This window comes from Kryptolebias marmoratus, linkage group LG4 (genome assembly GCF_001649575.2).
Source record: "Kryptolebias marmoratus isolate JLee-2015 linkage group LG4, ASM164957v2, whole genome shotgun sequence".
In the NCBI taxonomy this organism is placed as follows: domain Eukaryota; kingdom Metazoa; phylum Chordata; class Actinopteri; order Cyprinodontiformes; family Rivulidae; genus Kryptolebias; species Kryptolebias marmoratus.
The window spans coordinates 14686588-14707532 of NC_051433.1; the positions used below are offsets into that span (position 1 = coordinate 14686588).

At 38.7% G+C, this 20945-nt stretch overlaps 3 protein-coding genes across 3 annotated transcripts; 1 reads left to right on the forward strand and 2 right to left on the reverse strand.

Annotated features, from left to right (window-relative positions):
- Positions 1–102: 102 nt before the first annotated feature.
- On the reverse strand, positions 103–4156 carry arpc4 (actin related protein 2/3 complex, subunit 4). The gene is made up of 6 exons (XM_017415727.3): positions 4066–4156; positions 1192–1310; positions 1001–1112; positions 811–906; positions 235–405; positions 103–118 (listed from the first exon to the last, which is right to left on the reverse strand). The coding sequence occupies exons 1-6, from the start codon at positions 4066–4068 to the stop codon at positions 113–115; spliced, it is 507 nt and encodes a 168-aa protein (XP_017271216.1). The 5' UTR covers positions 4069–4156; the 3' UTR covers positions 103–112.
- Positions 4157–5623: 1467 nt separating this feature from the next.
- LOC108235796 (ras-related protein rab7) lies at positions 5624–13779 on the reverse strand. Its single transcript, XM_017416033.3, has 6 exons — positions 13440–13779; positions 9972–10034; positions 8629–8755; positions 8223–8441; positions 6998–7126; positions 5624–6859 (listed from the first exon to the last, which is right to left on the reverse strand). Exons 2-6 carry the CDS (start codon positions 10022–10024, stop codon positions 6767–6769), a joined length of 621 nt encoding a protein of 206 aa, XP_017271522.1. The 5' UTR covers positions 10025–10034; positions 13440–13779; the 3' UTR covers positions 5624–6766.
- A 982-nt stretch (positions 13780–14761) lies between these two features.
- On the forward strand, positions 14762–19909 carry si:ch211-157b11.8 (fibroleukin). The gene is made up of 6 exons (XM_025005885.2): positions 14762–15673; positions 17051–17246; positions 17542–17619; positions 17696–17808; positions 17939–18201; positions 19245–19909. Exons 1-6 carry the CDS (start codon positions 15494–15496, stop codon positions 19585–19587), a joined length of 1173 nt encoding a protein of 390 aa, XP_024861653.1. The 5' UTR covers positions 14762–15493; the 3' UTR covers positions 19588–19909.
- The last annotated feature ends 1036 nt before the right edge of the window (positions 19910–20945 follow it).

Genomic DNA, 20945 nt, shown 5'->3' on the forward strand with positions numbered 1-20945 from the left:
CTTGTCTGATCACACAAGCCAGGATCTGATCAGCGGTGTGAGTGCTGCACAGTGGTGGCCAAAATTGCAAAATGGAATGTATTCCTGGGTTTTTCCTTTCTCTTTCTCTCTCTCAGAACTGCAAAAATCAATCAAAACACAGTGTCGTAAATGCAAAAAGGCGAAGATAGGCAGTACAGCTTAGTGCAAACTTCTGTGCATCATAAATGGATTTTAAAAACAAAACTAACTCACGTTTTTGAGGAACTCCTCGGCGACGATCCGAGCCCTGGCGTTGACGGAGAGCTTCATTTCGCTGATCTCCTTGTCGATTTCTTCCATAAAATGAATGACAAAATCCACTAGTTTATGCTTGTACATCTGCTCGGTGTGGAAGTTGGTGATGAGGAAACTGATGTCATAGCCCTGTGGAGTAAAGAGACGAAGACATAATAAAAGCCATTTTCAACAAAAACCTTTTTCAGCTCTGATGCATTACAAAGCTACCTATTTTGAGACAGAACCAATGATTTGTTTTGCTGAATTTCCTCTTTTAAAGTACTCATGAATGTAAAAGCAATAATTGATAACAAAAGGAAAAAAAAATTATACAGTGACTAAATGAGGATGGCAATTTTAAGGGTTTAGGAGGATTTTTTCACACAAAGTTTTAAGTTTTACAGTGTTTTCTACAGAGCACCTTCAGGTTTTATGGGTTACAGGGCAAGCAAGCTAAACTGTTGTTTTCTTTAAGCTTTGTTCATCAGCAAATATTACCTTTTAGTCCAGACTAAACAATACCGAGTCTGAGCCGTGTCAGCAGTTACTCACCTCCACAGGTTTCCTCCTCAGGATAAAGAAGTTTTCTGCTCTCATCATCATAAAACGCATGAACTTATGACACAGAATCTTCTCAATCTCGTCTGCCTACAGCGAAAAATGAATAACAGACAGAAAGTTTGTGATTGCGGGCCGCTGCGAATGCTTCTCGACAAGCTGTGAGGCCGGAAACTCGACTGACCTGCTTGACAGCGATGCTGACCCGGACAGAGTTGATGGAGCCCTCGATCAGGACCTTCTCCTTCTCGTTACGACTGATGATCACAGGCTGGAGGAGCAACTCTTTACTGCTCCTGGACGAGAGACGACACACGCAGTTGTTACTCTGCTCTCCAACCACTGAGCATTACAAGCTGAACCCCGAAGGCTCACCTGACTTCCACCTCTGGTTTGTTGTGTCTTTCCACCACTTGGGAGGAGAAATTCTCTAGGCAGAGAGCGGCCTGCAGCGTGGCGCGCACCGCATTGAGGTATGGACGCAAAGTCGCCGTCTTGACATGGAAAACAAGACAAAAACCACGTGAAAGTAATTTATGATGAAGAATAAACTGAGCAACTGAGCCTGACTGGTTTATAAAAAGTCCTGCAGATCAACAAGTTCCACAAATCGGACCGAGTTTTTTGTGTTTTGTTTTTAACTCGACAACAGTTCAGTCACTGGCTGCCTTGGATGTTGACTCAGAGCAGAAACTGGTTGTTTTACTTTTCTCTTCTGCTGCTACAACTAAAAACTGTCACCGTTCTGCAACATTTTTCTGAAACAAATTCTTTACTGGAGAAACAAACACCTACCATCTCCAAAATGAAGTCAAACTAATAACAAAGCAACTACTGTCAATGACAGAAACTTAAATCTCACAAATAATAAAAAATATCTATCGACAACACAAAGTGTTTTGATCAGGCGTTATACTATGACGCCCAGGTAGAGCTTCAACACTCCTCAGCGTTCATTTTACACACTCCTGGATATTTATTCTGTTATTCTGAAGTGATGAAAGGGCATTTATTTATATATTACCTAATTTGATGTTCTGCTAATGACAGCAACAAGCTCTGACAAAACCAAATTATTTCATCACAGGAAGAAGGTGATCAATCAGAATCACTTTGATTCGTGGTGAACCTCTCAAGTGTAAAAGTAGATCCAAACCATGTCAGCAAAATATCTCCTTACAGGTGAAAATAACCACCAAATCTTCTCAGTGTAGGACTGAAGGTTTTAAATGTTAAATTCGACTTATCACACATGTAGGTTGCCAGTGCTGTCAGAAATCACATTTACACTGTTAGAAAGAAAATGCATCATTTTTATGTACTATGCCAAAAAACAAATAACATTGTGATGCTTTGTGAGTTAACTTCAGGTCCAGGTTGGGATTTTTCAGTATCATTAATGTGGTTCACTTCTTACTTTGGGTCTCAAAGTCTAACCTCCTCCACAGAATCTTAGCGCCACCTAGTGACCAATTCTGTAAGGAAAAAAAATAAAATAACTGCTGTGTCGACAGTAAGTCTCGTCACTCAATTTTTCTTAAAGTTAAACCGATTTATTTGCTTGTTTTTTATTGAGAAGTAACCTTCTGATACCAAGTACTTATGTAGTTTACTCTAAAAGTAATTATTTGAAAGAACTATAATTTATTTTGCCTTAAATAAAAGCACGAGTGTGGAGTGCATCAAACTGGATCATAATGTGTCTGAATGATATTCATTACGTCAACTAAAACAGCAGATAACATTTTAAAGCCTGAATAGAAAATTATCTTTTTTTTTTTTTTTACATCTGCCAGCTTACTTAATTAAAGGATTAAATCATTTTATTTGTGTTCCTTGTTGAATACAAAAAGCATCTAAAATGTCCGAGGGTGATGGGAAAGATTAAGACTGAGCTCAGTCAAAGGCCACACCTGGACCACAAGAACTGAACAAAATACACTCAACACAACCCTGAAAATAATGACCGTGAAACATAATTTTTGATAATTATGATTAGTCCCCTAAAGTTACTTCGGCCAGTTTCTCCTAAATGTAAACAAACTCAGAACCCAAACAACTGATTTAACTTAGTGGACTGATAACCAGTTTTCCAGTCAAGCCAGATCACCCAAAGATACCCTGAATATGTCAAACAGGCCTCTTAAAACACACTAAATATAACCTTAAATGAACAACAACATATGACTGGAACACCATGCCCATACTTGTTCAACAAGATTAGGACAAAGTCCTGAAGCAGTGTGTGAAGAAAACTAAACACACCCATGATTTAATAGTTTGTCAAAGCCCAGTTAACCAAAATAAATAATTGTCCATTTCAGACTCTCACATTTGTGTTGAAGGATCTTCTTTACGACATTTATTGAGGGTTGAGGGGATTTGTTTTTGCACATATATCTCTTCTTAGGTCCTTTTTCAGAATCTCGGTCTAATAAATGAGGTTTGGACTTTGGGTCATTACAATACTGACATGAGTTAATACAGAATGTCATACAATGTTTTTTTTCTCGTTCTTTTTTTTTTTTTTTTTTTTTTTTTTACAATAATTGTGTGCGAGAGAAGACAGGAATTAGTCAGGAACTACTAACATGTTTAATATTGGTAAAAATATATATAACTCAGTTCACACTGCAATCAGTTTTGTTTATTTGTTGTTGTTTGTTTCTGATAAATAACTTGAGAAGCCTCTTACCTCACATATTTTCAATTTCTATTTTATTTTAAAAATATAGCCCAGTTTACCATAAATAGATTGTGATTATTTTCCGTTTTAAATTATATTGGGATAGCTGCAACATATATCTGCTGTAAAAATAAGAACTACAAAATGAAAAAAGTTGCACAATCACGTCTGATCCATCCTCCTTATCAGATCATCTGGAGCCACCAGCACACTTCAAGATCAACCTTCATTTCCGTACTGAGTTTTTACGATTAACTACAGTTTTACCAGAATTACGACCAGTTACCGAGCCTACAAATAAGAAACAACATTTGAATTATCAACATCTTTAGGAACTGTAACAAACAAAGAGATAAAATCTCTTTTTTAAAGGCAGGAAACCGAGTAGCTAATGTTAGCCTGTTAGCATCATGAAAGAAAACTAGGAGGAAAAAATAAAAGAAAGCTGGTCTTTATACTGCAGCATTACTGTATGAATGCCCCCTGTCCTCTACCGACAGATTATTACACAGGTACCTGTTAAAATACAATGTTTAATGTGTTAGAAGTCAAATATCTCTTACCATTTTTTCTGCTTCAATAGAGACGGCTAAAGACGGAAGTGGCTCCTTCCGCGATTTCCGCAAACACACCGGAAATGAAAAAAGTTTTTTTTTTTAAAAGAGGACGTGTTGAACGTCAGTTTGCTAAAGAGATGAAAACAGCAGATTAGTTAAATTAAATTCATCTTATTTGCAAGTTTTTCCTAAAACTAGACACAAAAACAAAGCGTGTGCTTTTCTATCAGCGCTATTTTATCTTTAGCTTCAGAGAGCAAACAGGATTTTGTGCAGCGCTGCAATTCATTAACAGTGTGAGCTCTGTGCTGTTTTATTATAAAGTGCTGCTTTTAAAGCCTGATACAGTTATGTAAAGCTTCAAAGTGTCTCCTTAAGAGACACTGCTCTTATTAAATTATATGGCAGTTTTCAAAAAAGGTCCAACAGAAGTACTTGACAAAACTTAAACAGGTAAAAATGTACAAATAAATGTGCAAATAAGACCAACTTCAAAAAACATAAACACTAATGTAATTTCTAAATTAGATGCATGCTACACAACAGAAACTAATACGTTTCGAGGCTCGTTTTGAAAGCAAAGAGAGGGTGTGGGTCAGTGGTGTCCAGTCCAGGTCCTGGAGGGCCACCATCCTGGATGTTTTAGATGTTTTAGATGTTTCTCTGCTCTTCAGCAGGTCTTAAATTCTCTAATTTCTTCTGAACAAGATGGAATTCAGCCACTGACGGGTTTGCATGTTAAAAAGGAGGATTCCACAAGCTGGGGAGCTCGTGTTAAAAACAGACTCACAAAATGTAAGCAGCACCAGCTGTCTGGCTGCATTCTGGATCAACTAAGATGTTTTCTCGATGTCATGAAACTCGTTTTATAACTCTGTTGTTCCAAAAATTTCAAAGTAGGACACCACGCTGACAGTCTGGAGGGCGGCACAGCTGGCTCACCTGAACAGAAGGCAGCTTCCATTTTTGTTGAGTCTGCACACTTCTTGAGCTCAAGAGATTAAACTTTAGATACATGCCACTGAAGTTTTTTTTGTAGAAAAAGCAGGAAGTAAACGCAAACGTCCATTTGGCTTCTCCAAATGTTTTGAGGTCTTCACTGAAACCTGACATTCCTTGTGAGGTTACTCATAAGAAAATAGATTAAAACAACAAACCAGAAAAAAACCCAGTCAGCCTGCCTACAACAGGGCACACTCCTTAGTTCCTCAAGAGCCTACAAACCCATCAGTGCTCAGTTGTTTTGGATGTGACTTTACAAGTTAAGAGTGGAAAAATAACAGGTGAGTGAGTTTACACATAAGGGTACCTCAAAAAAAAAAAAAAAGAGAAAAATAAATAAATGAACTAGTACCAAGAACAATCTTTTGCTATTAAAAGATACATTTAAAATGTTAAAAAATTGAGACAAATATCGCTAAACTATTGATATATTCAAGAATTTTATTATTTGACGTTCAAATTTTCTTTTACAACATTATTGGCATTGCAGAAATGCTTTCTGTAAGGAAAAAAAGAAAGAAAAGAAAAAAAAAAAAAAAAAAAAGAGTAATACCAGAGCAAATGGTTGAATATTTTCTTTAAATGGAAAGGAACATAGATTTTTAATTCAGTTCTTTACCTTCTATACACCGTGATACACAATCCGTTAAAAATATTAAGTACTTAGCCGACCTGAGCTACAAGCAGATAGATAGAACAGCAATAACAAAGACAGGACAGAAGACGAGTGTACGCAGTGTTGGTGACGTGTATAGTTTAGCACTGAGAGATGTCTGAGGAGGACATGACACATACAGCAGTAATAGTAGCAGTACAAGAAATGTTGCATTGAAGGCAAACTTTATATATCAACAAATTAACATTTTGCACTGTGACTGCCTTATCAGCTTTTATTTAACACAGTAACATATGTTCCAGCAGTGTGTGAGGCAGTTTTAAATCCTAATCCTGAAGTGACAAGGCAATACAATCACCTGATTGTTCTAATGATTCTCAGGAGATATTTGAAGAGGGGAAAAGCGAGTATAAATCTGAAGCTTAACAAAAAGGCATGTAATTGAAGACAAAAAATTTAATTTAATTATTCACCCCTCTATAACATTTAAAGGCAAAAAAAACAAATAAAAAGTGCAAATAAACAGGTTTCAGATAACAGCCACATAAAACATTTTGTTCTATGGATTATTTCTTGACAAATGGGCAAAGAGAAAACAAGCAGAAAGCAGGGGATTAAATATTTGAGATGATGTTTCTTGGGAATAAGCTAATATTGTCTCACAATACAGAGCATCAGCCAGTCCACCCAGAGCTCCCAATCGCACTCTTTGAACATGGCTCCATCTTGCCCTTTCAGTGTGAGAACCATACCTGACAAATACGGTGCGGGACAGGAGTTCGATCGCGAACAAGTCATTGGATATATGGTCAGAAGGGTTGTTTCTCTCCGCCTGTGGGATCTTACACCACTGGATTTGTCATCATTTTAAGTAAGAGTGTGCTAGTGTATTAATTTGTGTAATAAGTGTGTATGTGGGGGGGAGGGGACATACATCCATGTGCAGCGTGTCAATGGAATGAGCAGTGTGTGAGGAAGACCAGAAGGGAAGTCGTTTCCCTGGGAGCGAGGGTGATGTCGATGTAACAGGGTGATGACGAGGGCCGTTTCAGAAAGCTGAGAGAAGAAGAAGATGGTCCAGGTTGTCTCTCAGCAGCTGCAGCTTTCTTGAGAAGGTCTAGTCGAGCTCCCACCCAGCTTTATGGGCTCCGGGAACTCGTTATACAACTCCACCTCTGTCTCCTGTGGAAAATAAAACAAAAATCAAGACGAAACAGTACATGTAAGAAAACCTCAATTGTTCTTCTTCTTTCACGAACAACACAAGGAGATATTCTAATATAAAACCCCCAAATTTCATGTCAAGCACAAGTAACTCACCTGTTTGAGGGCGTTACGTGCAATTGTCTGGAATGCCTGTTCTACATTGATGGCCTCTTTGGCGCTGGTCTCAAAGTAGGGGATATTGTTCTTACTCTGACACCAAGCCTGAGCCCTTTTAGTGGTCACCTGTGTGCAAAAAATAAATCAAAAAAATTAGGTGAAGCGATTATTCAACAAAACTGACGGTTTCACATGGAAGTTTCATGCAAACAATGAACGCACAACTAAACTTTATTTAACATAATGCAACTTAAAAAAAAGATCAGAAAGTTAAATGCATTTCATTCATAGTTCCTGGCTAAGTGTCAGTCAGAGACTTATCAAGCTTCGCTGAAGTAAGCAGGGTTCCCAAACGTTTTTCATTTCATATTTATAAATTCAAATTTTCAGATTTCTTAGCCAATTTTCAGGCTGCTTTTAATATTTAAGTAAAAACATTAGGATCATGTTAATTATTTGGTAGATATCTGCCAGATGATTGTGGTTCCAGGTGTAGCAGCTTACAGATTATTTGCAACTACAAATAAGAAAAGTGAAGTAAAATTGTCATTCATATTCCTGTCCATTTATGGCATCCATGTAATCAGTAAAGAACCCAGTTCACCGTCTCCTACACAATCAGGCTGTGTCCAACCTATATGATATCAATTTAATTTTCATGCTCCATTTTCTTTTTTTCTGTACTTATTCAGACTTAGGAAATACTAAAAACTAATTCTATACTTTTCCATATGTTTAAGGCAGCATAGAAACCATGTATAATGGCCAATACAGGATGTGATTCCTGCCTACAAATCATGTTTGTGCGAACAATTTTTGTATGAAGAACTTTTCTTCTAGTAAATAAAACTTCAACAATTTAATTTAACTTATAGATTATTAAAGTACCTGCTAGATTTAAGCCTTACGCTGACAAAGAGCCACGTTTACCTGCACAAGAATGTAAGCTATGCACTTTAACTCGCGCTGATAAAAAACGCTTACGCTGATTCTTGTAATCTCACCGAGTGTACTCACATTCCTTACAGAGCAGTTAAACCCTATGAACACTTTTACTAAAGTGCCTGAATAGATCATTTCTGAATACTCATCACATTACACAGGAGAGCCGTAAAAGTAAAAGCTTTATGTGTCTGAAAGGTTATGGCACGGCTGAATGCTGACAGCAGATTCTAAACACATTTAGTGGACCCAGTCTCTGTCTCAGGAAGCTGATAATAACCTGTCTGTTCTCCAAGTCGATCTTGTTGCCCAGCACCACGAAGGGGAAGTGCTCTGGATCTCGAGGGCTGGCCTGGATTAGGAACTCATCCCTCCAGCTGTCGAGGGTCTTGAAGGTGTTGGGCGCAGTCACATCGAACACCAGCACGCAGCAGTCCGCTCCACGGTAGAACGCAACACCCAAAGACTGAAACCTCTCTTGGCCAGCTGTGTCCCAGATCTTAAAGACACACACAAAAAAAAAAAAATATATACACATATATATAATAGGTTTAATACACCAGTTTGACTCAACAATACAGAACAATGACGACAAACTAAGGATTAACAGAAGAAAATATTTCAATAATATTTGAATTATTTAATTTTTCATATATTCTTAAAAAAAAAAAGGTTGGAAATTTTACCTGCATAGTAACAAGTCGGTCGTCCACCATCACCTCCTTGGTCAGGAAATCTGCTCCTATTGTAGCTTTGTACTGGTTACTAAACTTTTTGTTCACATACTGGTTCATTAGGGAGGTTTTTCCGACACTGAAGGGACAACAAATTACAGAAGTATTGTTTGAAATGAGCAGTGATTAAATTAACTAAATTAAATTAAGGTTGGCTGACATAAAGGAACACCATTTAAAGCTTTTATTCCCCTTTTGTGTGTGTAACAAAAAGAAGAGGGGGGAAATAAACGCAAACGAGACACGACATATAAAAAACAAATCCCGTTCTAGTTGTTAAGAAAACATCTCCAATAAAGTCGTTCTGACCATTAATGTATGTTTAAATCCAATTATCATATAAAGATAGCTTTGTAGAAATTGTGCATGAAGCGTTTTTCTACTACAGGGATTGAAACTTTTTTTTGTCTTTTGTTGTTTCCATTAACCTTTTAAAGAAAAACACATTTATTATTCAGATAAGAAACCCTGATACCATCACGTCTAACCAAAGGGGTTGTATTTTGCATAATAAAATAAAACTGTGGGACTTTGAAGATAAGAATTTTTATCCAGTTCTTATTTTATTCTATCAATGTATGTGTTTATGTTTAGATAATTGTTAAATATCTTTTTTTTCTGTTATTAAAGTGCACCACTCTTTCTTCCAACATATACATATATTCAAACATATTGGTGTAGCAGTAAACTGGTTTGCATTTAGTAATTCAATCAGTGATTTGGTAAACACTGAAAGTTTTACATTAATTAGTTTTGTATGTGAGTTGACATAACCTGCAGGATAAGTTAACCCCTTCTGACTGAAACGTGGACTTTGTTTATTCCACTGTTATAAAGTAATTAATATTCCTTGCCCTAAAGAACGGAACTGGGTAATAACAAGGGATGCAGTGTTTTGACAAAGTGAATGTAAATGTCTCCAACTGCTTGTCTCTAATATTTACATCACATGTTTCATGTTTAAAGCTCAGTTTTGATAGAAAAATTGCAACTAATGTAGGAATTAACAATCATGTGCTCTTTAAATAGTACTGAAAACTGATAAATAAAAGCTGTGGTTTAAAGAAAAAACATGTACTCCAACATTTAAAAGTGCAGATGGTTTGCTCTGCCTGGAAACAGCTTATGACAGCTCCAGCTGACAAGGAAGTGACACAGAGAATGAACACTAGATCTAACAAAAAACGTTCTAATCCTGAACTATTTTCAGAACAGACCTGATTTCCTCTGTTTCACAATGCTGGTTTTGACATGTGAAAATAAATAATAAAATAAAATCCCATGCAGTGACTCACCCAGAATCTCCGAGAATGATGACTTTCAAGAGCACTTTCTTCCTGGAAGTCATTTCTCCACAGCTGCAGGCACACAGAAGGTAGCAACACGTCACCAAACCTTCTCATTGCAAGTAACAACCAAAGTGAAAGTTTTCTGTTGTTCAGAGACGTGAACGTTTATACACGAGTGGCCCAGAGATATGGTCCACAAATCTGTGACTTTTCAGAGTCCAATACCAGTGAGGTTTGAATGCTGCTCACTCCAGTCATGTGTTTCGTAAGCTGCTCAGAAAAATCACGAGGAACACATCCCTCTCACCCCCCCTTCTCTCGCACACACACACACGGAAGTTACACACGTCTTAGAGGGTCAGCTTCTTGTCAATACTACTATCACTAAGCTGACAACATGCTAACAAACATGTCCCACTCTACACAGCTATGAACTTTATGACAACCCTTACAATTCTTTTGTAAAACTTTACTTAGAGCAATCAGTCCTATGAGCATGTAGTAGTATCTAAGTAGTACCTATCTACTAACTAAAGTAAAAATGCTAACTATGCAGTACACTTATTAGATAACATTTAAACGTAACTTGGTGGAATGAGACAAAGCTGGGTTGAAACATAGCCCCGTATATCCAACAAAAACGGTGATGCTTAAGTTAAATTTATGATTTCAGCCATCATGACAATAAAACAGTCCAGATCTGGGCAACCCTGAAACAACATCTGTCATCAATACCTTAGTATTTTATCACATAGTTTATGGGTTTATCTTACAAACCCTCACCGAAGGAAGAATGTCACTTGTTTTCTATCAACCTCTGATCACTGAACACAAACTGTTGTGATAATGTTGGGAAGTGCAGATAAATGTGCCCCAGTCCTGCAGATTTCTCTCTGAGCTGTTTTCCTACACAAACAGGCAAGCCAGACTAAATAAACTGTTTTTTTTTTAATAGTAGCCTGCTTTATTTCTTTACACTTTCGTACCAAAGAAACCTCCACTGCATTGCTTCTGCAAAACAGAAAGGTTTACTGTAATTGTGTGAACAGTCTGAGATTGAATGTAGCATTAGCTGTTTATTTGTAAAATTATTTCCTCAACACCTAGGATAATATCAACAAGTACACAAGTGTATACTGTATATCTTACAAATACATATTTAAATGTTTAAAAACATTTATTAGTCTGATCATTAAGATTAATTTGTACTTTAATCTCTTTTTAGGCACCAAAACACAATAAAAAAAAATCCAAACTGTTTTTGTGTAGCAATGTTAAGGCTCAAAACCTACACTTAAAATAAAAATTATTAACTAAGATTGAAAACCTTCAACTGTATTTTAAACAGATGCTGAAAAATAAGCTTTAGGAATAAATTAAAAGTTGTGCAGCTAACTAAAACAAAAAACAAACAAACAAAAACAGATACTTGTGTTGTTACCATCAAAAGCTGGAAAGTACTTGCATTCTTTCTGAATGAAACAAACAAGGTACTCCAGTGACAACAGTACTGTGAAGCACAGATTAGCTGACAGAGGCACAAAACTAAAGTCTAGGTGTGTTCAGACTGCTGTCACATGATTACAGAAGAAACTGAGATCAGGTATTCTATCTTTGGACGCATACCAGGGAAATGGACATTGATTTTCAATGTCAACAACAATAGTTTGGACACTCTTTGTCATTTAAACATTAGCATTAGGTGGAAGATTTCACCGCTAAAATGAACATGTTTCCCAATGTTTGTAGGTTTCTGATATGTGGTGGTAGTTGAATTTACCACATTTAAACGGATCTGTACATTGCATGGAAGGTATCCATCTGCACAAAATGTGTTTTTTTTAAATAAATATCTTCAGTAAAGTGTTCCCCATAGCTCAATGTTCTTATTACAGTAAAACTGTATGCAGCAGCTCATGGACTTGAGCAAAAGGCTCAGTATGATTTCCCTTTCCCTGCTTTGTCTGTACATCTAGACATGGATTATGAAAGCACACGAGCACAAACCCTAAACTAAACACAGACTCGGGAGGTAGAGTTCAGATGTTTCTCATGGACTCCCTCCAAGTCACAAGTCGAGTCGGTTTTAAAGTCTCTTGTGAGAAGCTGCAGCGCTTTCGTAAATAACATTTAAACACACACATCAAATTCACAGCTGTAACACGAGCCACTGATAATTACACGCGCAGCGCTTAATTCACAGAGATTGGATTTGAAAAAAAGTGTTAAATAGGAAAGTGTGCTTAAAAAGGTTGTACAGTATAAAGCCACGTTGCTCACGCAGCATAAAATAATCTCAGCCATGTTTACCTCATCAACCATGCATAAACAGTTAAAAAAAAACTAATACAATTATAAACTAGACACCTGCTTTAATAATGAACAACCTCAGTGGAATTGATGACATTATAGGAAAAGATGCCAATAATTACTAGTTTTGAAAATAAAAGCCAAAATCAAAAAACACAGGACACTGCAGACTTTTTTGTGCTAAAAATAAAACGAGAAGCAAAACAAAACACTTTTATGTTTAAATAGCAACAGGTTTCATGTTTAGGTTCACCACCTAGTAAGTATTATGGCCACATCAGGGTGTCTGCAACAACAGAATTATTTAAATTATTTTCAAGCAAACAGATATTATGCTGTCATTTCCACCATGTTCATCAGCTATAGTTAATGCCATCTATTAATCATCTTTTTTAAACACACAACGAACTTTAGATGAAGGAGCAGCAGACATAAAAAATAATGAAATATGAGTCCAAACACTCCCATTTCTGTGAGAACATCAAGTGCAGGGTGTCCGATAACTGTTGCATCAAAAGGTGGCTACATCACTAAATACAAATCAAAGTGACAAAACATGAAAAAAAACAACAACAAATCAGCTAAAATGTCATGACAGACAATAAAGAGAAAGTAAACGTTATCTGCAAAACGAGTGCGTCATAAGCGAAACTAAAACTAGTTATATCACGGGATACTTCAGCAGTCTGAAAACACACTGTCGACGATAATGTGTCAAAAGTAGACACATGTCAGCATTAAGACATGTCTCCTGCCCTGGATGGTGGTCCACAACTTCTTCTGAAATGTTTGAAACTGTTGTGACAACTCGTATTTCTCTGGACTTTAGATGAAAACTGGCGTAATTCAGATAACATAATAATGCCAAAAAGTAATAATAATCCACTGTTAACCCATGACAAAGAGAAGGAAGCTTCTTTTTCCCGATGCTGTGCGCGGTTACCCGGTTCTCCTTCCTTGTTGGAGTCAACCCAGAGGAGCCACAGTCAGGCCTTGTTGTTTTTTTGTTTTTTGTTTTTTAACCAACCAGCTTCTCGAAAAGAAAAAAACCCTGTACCACCATTAACGAGTTAGCGTCAGGTTAACCCGGACACCGAGCACTAACCGAGGAAGTAAAATCAAAATTTAACACATAAACACAATGTTCGCCTTTTAAACACTTACTTTTAGGTTGAAGCACGCAGAAAAGAGGCGACTTCTTGGCCGTTACGGAGCCGGGAGCTAACTAGCTGTTATTGTTCAGGGAAGCTAACCAAATCTACGCTAGCTAGTTAGCTCGCAAGAGCTTCACTCGTTGGGTCAGGTTTTTACTGAGCAACGCCCCGATTCGGATTTTCACAAAAAATACGCTGTCCGTTGTGTGACCAACACGAAGAGGAATCGTGTCTTAAGTTTGACGAGGCAATTTATCAACAAATGATGTTTAAATTTGGCACTTTGCTACAGAGAGCTAGCCTGCCTGCTCGCCTGCTCGCCTGCCCGTCAGTTAACTGCCTTCAGTTCTGTCTTCCCCTTTCACTTCCTTCTCCAAAACAACGTCTGCGTATGACGTCAGACGCAGCCCAATTTTCATTGGCTTAGAAAAAACTGTAGCGATATTACGCAAGTTTGACAAGTCAGACATGTCTAAAACATGTCTAAACCCTCTAAAAAAGGAAGACTTCCTACACTTAAAACTGTCTATTCCCTACCTCATCTTTTGTACAAACATGTTGATAACTATCTGGATTTAGTGTGCTTCACTGCAGTGATTTATACTCAAAAAGGTTTGAATGCTACCCACCACTAGAGGTCAGTGTCAACTAATTTCAAATCAATGCAAGGCTTTCCTCCATATTCATGTTTCAGACTTCTGTAGAGAAACAAATCACTCCGAAATGTTTTAAGTCTTTTGAGAAGAACTGTAAAACTGTTAAAAAAGGTTAAATATACATAAAAACAATAGGTCATAGGAATATCAACAGAATATGTGAGTATTTCTACAACAGATAAAACTACTTTTATATAAAAAAATGTGTACACATACTATCTAAAGTAGAAAAAAACTCAGATGCTAATGAATAATTAAAGTTAAAAAATATTTGTGTGGTTGTTTCCTTGGAGAAATGAGACAATGCAACATAAATAAGCGACCATTTGCATTTAGTATCTAATGTCTAACTTAGTAGCAATAGCTAATGCAGTGGTTCCCAAAGATTTTCTTCTGGGTCCCCCATATGGATTCCAATAAAAGGTTTACAGAGGCTTCCTTTATTGCAAATTGTGTGAATAATTTTGACAGTGTGTCTTCAGTTTGGGCTAATGCATGTTTTCAACTGGGAATAAAAACTTTAACATAATAATAAAACAAAGTGTTATTGGTAACTGTACTACTAGTGCCTGAAGTGTGAAGAGTTCACTGTGGGTTGGTCCTGCTCAGCGTTCATGTGCCCATGTTTGTTCTCCTCCTTAGAGTGTACCTCTGCAAAATCAATGACTGGGATGACTCCGGTGTTTGTAGAGAAATTCCTGCCTTCTTGCACCTATTGAATGCAGAGTTTTTACAGCTGCTTTGGAATTCAGTTTGCAAACTGAAACACTGGTGCTCAAAAGCCACGTGAGTGAGGAAAATGTTCACAGGGGAGAAGAAGCCAAATGCTTGAAGCTTCTGATGGATTTTCACCTTGACGATCAAAGGTGGGAGGTGGAAAAAGTCAGCGCTGATGGGCAGATGATTATTAAGACATGCAGGTCTGTAAAATCTACGTTAAATTATGTTATACTCTTTATTAGTTGTAGAGAAAGTGCTGCATATATGTGTGCATAGATGCATCTCTATGTGGCTGTGTGGGAGTGTAAGTTAAGGAGATGAGATGGTGTGTGTGTGTGTTGGGGGTGGGTGCATTGGTCCGTGTCAGACAGCAAAGAGCATTTATCTAGGAATCCGAGCCAAAGCAACCTCACTAAAACAGAACGAGCAGGACCAAGAAGGAGTGAGATGAGCTGAGAAAAAAGGACAAAAAAAAGAGGACACAGAGGAAACTGGATGGATAAGGTGAACAACACAAACATCTAAACAAAAGGGACAAACTGGGAGGTGTTTTTTTTCACCTGAAGAGGAACTTCAAGAAAAAAAGTTTTTTTTGTTTTTTTGCAGGGAATTATTACCAAAGCAATTACAGCTTCACCCAGTGAGGTTTACCTTTAATTAGGCATCTTTGAAACAAAGCTATTTTCCCATGATTGCTTTCAACTTCCTCAGCATGCTTCCTTTGCTGTCTCTGTATGTGGGAGCACTGCTGTCCTCAGATGCGTCTCCAGCCTGCTTACATCCACCCTGCAAGGACAGATTAGTGGCTGCACCCGTCTCACCAGCAGCCGGAGCAACAGCAGCAGCAGCAGCAGCAGCAGCAGCAGCAGTGAGTACAGAGGTCTGTGAGGGTCAAACTGGGACAAGTGCATGCAGGATGGGAGGTTCACTCCCAGCCATCTCAGTTGTTCCTCGGGAGGGTGGAGCTCAGAAAAGATTTCTCCCACGTTCAGAATAAAGTAAGAGTGCGTCTTGAGCTCAAAAGTTGGGATAAATAAGGTTTATTGTTTCCACTTTATAAATCTTCCTTTGACATTTTAAGAGAAGTGACATTGTGCATTATTTACTCGGCTTTACAAGTATAAGATTTGCACAATGACAGTAACAGGCAAGCCAAAGCAGGCTGTTTTTTTTTTCATATGTGCCAGTGAGAGTGGTCAGCAGGATATCAAGGCACAGACGCTAAACTTGGCATCCCCCCGAACAGACATGGATCTATTAGTGTCAGCAATCAAAGCAGGGATAAAATTAGGTCTGCTTTTTTAAAATGTTCTTGTCATATGGTGGTGCTGAGCTCATGCAGCAACAGGTGTGAGGGACATGATCACAATGGGTGATGTAAATGTGAGACACAGAAAACTGAGCAATGGGTTTTAGGATTAACCTTTGAGGTGTTAACTCTCAAACTAAAGAATTATTTTCACTGAAGACCTATGTTAACCAAATTTATGGATGCAAATACACAACATTTGGAAGACAACCTTTAAAAAAATGGGTTTTATTCTCATATTTTCACTGGTGTTAAGTGATGAACAGGAATATAGATTCTAAAGTTGTTCTTCTTCTGAACGTCTTTGCAATTATGAAACAACGTTGTCCTCAGAAAATAGAGCTAATAATGGGGAATATTTTCTGTTATGTTACTGGCTGTGGCCATGCAAATCAAAATAATCTGCAAACATGGTAGTTAGCAAAGCATAGTACACAGACTGTTTTTAAACATTTCTAACATGTTCAGCATTACCATGTTCCCCAGACGGGTGGGAGTTTTCGAAAATGAGAGGATTAATTTTTGTTGAATCAGCTCCAACTTATACAAATGTTATCCACTGTTTATTTTCTGGCCTATTAGATAAAAGTTAATTCAACCTTCTCTCCTCCAAATCTGTAATCCACCCAACTCTTCTCAGCTCTCACTCATGCTTCTTCTTCTTGCAAAAACTCACCTCTGGTTAAATTTGACTGGAAAACATGCCATTTATGGTGATTTTTTTGCATCCTTTATGTCTCTGTAGGAATTCCCATTACACATAATAAGTTGGTTTTAAAATGACATTCTAAGCCTGTCAATGGCAAAAGAGCCCAAGTACTTTTTCTTTGGCCTCACTGTGGGTTTTTATTTAAGATGCAGTGTTTTCCCTTGATTTTGGGTATAAAATCTGCAATGTAACCAACTTTTTATGAACTTGTTGGCACTGTCTTACAGACAGGAGGTGTTAAAGAGCGCCTAGTTCATCTGCAGCGGTGCATGAGTTCTCTCCAGGAATCAGGGGCCGCCTGGAGTCAGGGGGGCCAGGAGAGCAACTCTCTAGGGACCATCCTGGCATTAATGGCAGCTGTGCTGACGGAGTGTGACCTCCACTGTCACAGCCAAACGCTCGGAACGATGGCCAAGCGACTGGGTGAGCAGGACACATTTATAACCACCACCTCTGCAGCACACAGAATACACAAACATCACACACAGAAATGCCAGGGCAGTCACTCCCCCTCACATAGTAAACAGAAGCGTGCAAAAGTGTCGGTCATAGGTGAGTGGATAGGAATTTTACTGCATTGGCAAAAACTGTGAGCATATAAACACACATGGCTTGCAATTTAAAGACGTTTTAGGTGTCTCTGTTACAGCCATTTTGTGAATATTTCAAAAATAATCCTCAGTTTTATTGATAATCTAATCTGTCTCTGGGTTGACAGAGAGTGCTGCAGTGGGAAGAGAGGGTGAAAGAGATCTGCTGCTTTTCCTCAAGAGCATCACCCAATATCCATCCACAGGTGAGAACAGTGATTGTAATCGCATGGACTGTGGCTAATCACTGGTTTGCATAAAAATATCTCGTGTGGCTTTCAGTTGCCCCCACGGAGAGGTTACATCCTCGGGACTGCGCAGAGATTTACAGGCTGGGGATCAAAGAGAACGGAATCTATACAATCCAGCCTGATCTCCATGGGCCGGCACTGGAGGTATTTCACATTTAGCTCACCCACAAAACACGCAGCCTTACTTCCAGTTTACTCTTCGTCCCATGGTGATCTGAAAGCTATCTGTGGAAAATCGAGGCTTTATCAGATCAGAGTTTTTGTTTTGGCTCAGGCTAAATGTGACATGGAGACAGCAGGTGGCGGCTGGACGGTGATCCAGAATAGGCAGGACGGCTCAGTGGACTTCAACAAGACGTGGCAGGAATACCGGGAAGGCTTTGGCAACCTGCAGGGAGAGCATTGGCTTGGCAATGCGGCACTACACGCCCTCACCTCCACCGGACAACACCAACTCCGCATTGAGCTGGAGGACTGGTACCAACAGAAACGCCAGGCCACCTACAACAACTTCAAAGTGGCCTCGGAGGCACAGAGGTGACAATACATCTGATGATCATGATTGCCTACAAGTCTTAAAACCATGTAGTTCTGATCTTTTAATCCTTCTGTGGCCTTTGGGTCAAATGGACTCAAAGTTACAAGGGCTTCTTTTCCTCTCTTCAGTTATGAGGGCTTCAGGAGGGTTAAAGTAGCATTCTGCGAAAAGTTTATGAACAATTAACATCTTACCTGCTGTAAACAGCTCTTAAACAGTCAACTTCAACAGAGTCGAAGTTTGACTGGATTGACAAGCATACAGCTAGTCCAAGAGACGCCAAGACCAAAGTGAATTGCTGTTATCTTAAGTCTCAAAAATTTCATAATGGTTTGGGAGGTTTTACATTGCTGTCAGTTTTGCATTATGCTTATTTACATAGATTTTTGTGGTTTATTGCAAGCACAAATAGCAGCATTAGGAACTTTTGTAGTACTTCCAGTGCACCCTGGGAGCACTTTCAGCATGAATATTTTAATATTTCTGCCAAAATACTTGTGTAATGCAAAACCGATGGCAGTTTAAAGGTTTATAAAATGACTTTTGTATGAACTGTTATGACATTTTTGAGATTGGAGTTGCTTTAAGACAACAGCAATCCTCTTTCTTCTTGGCAACTTTTGGACTACTGGTTAGCTTTTCAATCTAGTCAGAATTAAGCTGTTGTTTTTCCAAACTGAGGCTGTTCAAAGAGCTATCTACAAGCGGTAAGATATTAACTGTTCATAACCTTTCCATAGAACCTCACTTCAAAAGATCTGAACTATCCTTGTAATAAAATGAACAGTACAAAGTTCATTTTTTCGCATCTGGAGACACAAATCTTGCATGCTTTTAGCATCTCAGAACATTTGTTTTCCCAAATGCCCTTAAGGATAAACACTGATTTTACATCAGCATGTGGATATGATGATTTGGATTTAAACATGCTCATGGAAAACATCTGTACATGAAAAGCGAAGAATGAACTAAGTTGAGTAAGAGAAGATTAAGTACCAAATCATTCTCCACCACCTAAACCACACCATGTTGTCTCTTTCAGGTATCGCCTGACAGCCCGTGAGTTCTCTGGTGATGCTGGCAATGCTTTGAGCTACAGTAAGCGTTACAACCACGACGGCAGACCTTTCAGCACTGAAGACAGAGACAATGACCGGTACGTATCTGGAAACTGTGGTCAGTACTACGGCGCTGGCTGGTGGTTTGACGCGTGCCTTGCGTCTAACTTGAATGGACGATATTACCGCGGGCGTTACACAGGCGTGACCAATGGGATCTACTGGGGCACGTGGTACATCCTGACAGACGGACGAACTGGAGAGCGATACTCCTTCAAAAGCGTGGAGATGAAGACGAGACCCCAAAGTTTTGTGGGAAGAAACTGAGGCTGACAAGCACGACTCTCAGTGGAAAACTTACTGCACAGCTCTGACTGTAATACTCACATCACATGTATAGGGATACGTTTGACTTTATAGATGTTTTAGTCACTGTCTGTACAACTCTTTGAACAATTTGTGTCACATATCATAGAAATGCCAGCTAAAAGAATAAAGAAAATGTACGAAACAGTATAAACTCTTCCAGCAAGTTCTTGTTCATAAGATAAATAGGCAGTGAAAATACTTTCTGCAGTTGTTCGGAAGGATGCCCAATGAAACATTTGTCAGTAACTCTGCTATTCTTTTATAACAGCGATCAAGTCATAACGCTGTTTAAAAGGCCAATCAAGGAGGACTGGCTTGGTGCAAGTGACTTTTTTTTTTTACAAATATTCTACTAGTGACTCAGAAAAGTGACTGCAGCATCAGTCCACAGCAGAGATGGTGCCATTCACGAGACAGAGAGTTGATGAGGATTTAAAAGATACACATTTCTGCATAAGCACAGACATCTATGTCCCTGACTCCATCTGCAGCTGACCCAAAGCTCACAGTTTGACTCTAAATGGAGTGTCGCCCAGTTTTCTCCTCACCAAACCAACACTTTCCCACGTCCAGTTCCTGGCACACCGGCACAGACCGTTACGAGCTTTTCTCTGTCGTCTTACGTCCAAACTGTCCTTCCACCCACCAGGATCAGTTCACACACGGATAAACACACACTCAGCCTCACCTGCTTGATAAACTTGGCGTCACGCCGGCGGCTTCCTTCACGTCTGGGCTTCACAAAGCATTTTCTTGGGGTTTAGAGCTGGTGTGTGATTGGTGTGTGTGTGTGTGTGTGTGTGAGTTTAAATGCTGCACTTCTTTTAGGAGGGTTCACAATGAGCCATCTGTGCCCAATATTAACACGTGAAGAGACTCTGATCTACACACACAAAGGCACTGAAGACACACACACAAGATTCAAGTCTCTCAGGATAAGCTTGGCTTTGTAAAAAATAAAAAATAAATGGCTTCCATTGTTCACCTCATGGTGACTTAATTATTGCTGAATAACCACCAGTTCCCTTTTATCTGTTCTCTGTTTTATGCATATGCCTTCATAAAACACACATACACACACACACACTCTCACACAGCAGCTAACCATAAGCAATTAAGCTCAGTCACCCATGGGAGCCATTATATGTATCAGCTTTCTCATTTGGTTCTGTCTGTATGTCTTTGTTTGAGTGCAGTGTTGTGTCACAGGAGAGGAAACAATACAAGTTTCAAACGTCTCTGGGCGTCATGTTCTGCCCCCTGGTGGCTCCTAAAGCTGCTGGAGAGTTTGAAAAAAGCTTTGTTTAGGACGGAGG

What these genes read in the sequence shown, in the direction of transcription:
- arpc4 (XM_017415727.3), bottom strand. An exon ending in TCAGCATCGCTGTCAAGCAG is followed by an intron (nt 907 to 1,000) that starts GTCAGTCGAGTT and finishes TTTTCGCTGTAG; the next exon opens with GCAGACGAGATTGAGAAGAT. An exon ending in TGAGGAGGAAACCTGTGGAG is followed by an intron (nt 406 to 810) that starts GTGAGTAACTGC and finishes TTTACTCCACAG; the next exon opens with GGCTATGACATCAGTTTCCT.
- LOC108235796 (XM_017416033.3), bottom strand. Translation starts at nt 10,024, where the DNA reads ATGACTTCCAGGAAGAAAGTGCTCTTGAAAGTCATCATTCTCGGAGAT. An exon ending in TCGACTTGGAGAACAGACAG is followed by an intron (nt 7,127 to 8,222) that starts GTTATTATCAGC and finishes TTTTGCACACAG; the next exon opens with GTGACCACTAAAAGGGCTCA. An exon ending in CACGTAACGCCCTCAAACAG is followed by an intron (nt 6,860 to 6,997) that starts GTGAGTTACTTG and finishes TATTTTCCACAG; the next exon opens with GAGACAGAGGTGGAGTTGTA.
- si:ch211-157b11.8 (XM_025005885.2), top strand. Translation starts at nt 15,494, where the DNA reads ATGATTGCTTTCAACTTCCTCAGCATGCTTCCTTTGCTGTCTCTGTAT. An exon ending in TCCATGGGCCGGCACTGGAG is followed by an intron (nt 17,809 to 17,938) that starts GTATTTCACATT and finishes GTTTTGGCTCAG; the next exon opens with GCTAAATGTGACATGGAGAC. An exon ending in GTGGCCTCGGAGGCACAGAG is followed by an intron (nt 18,202 to 19,244) that starts GTGACAATACAT and finishes TGTCTCTTTCAG; the next exon opens with GTATCGCCTGACAGCCCGTG.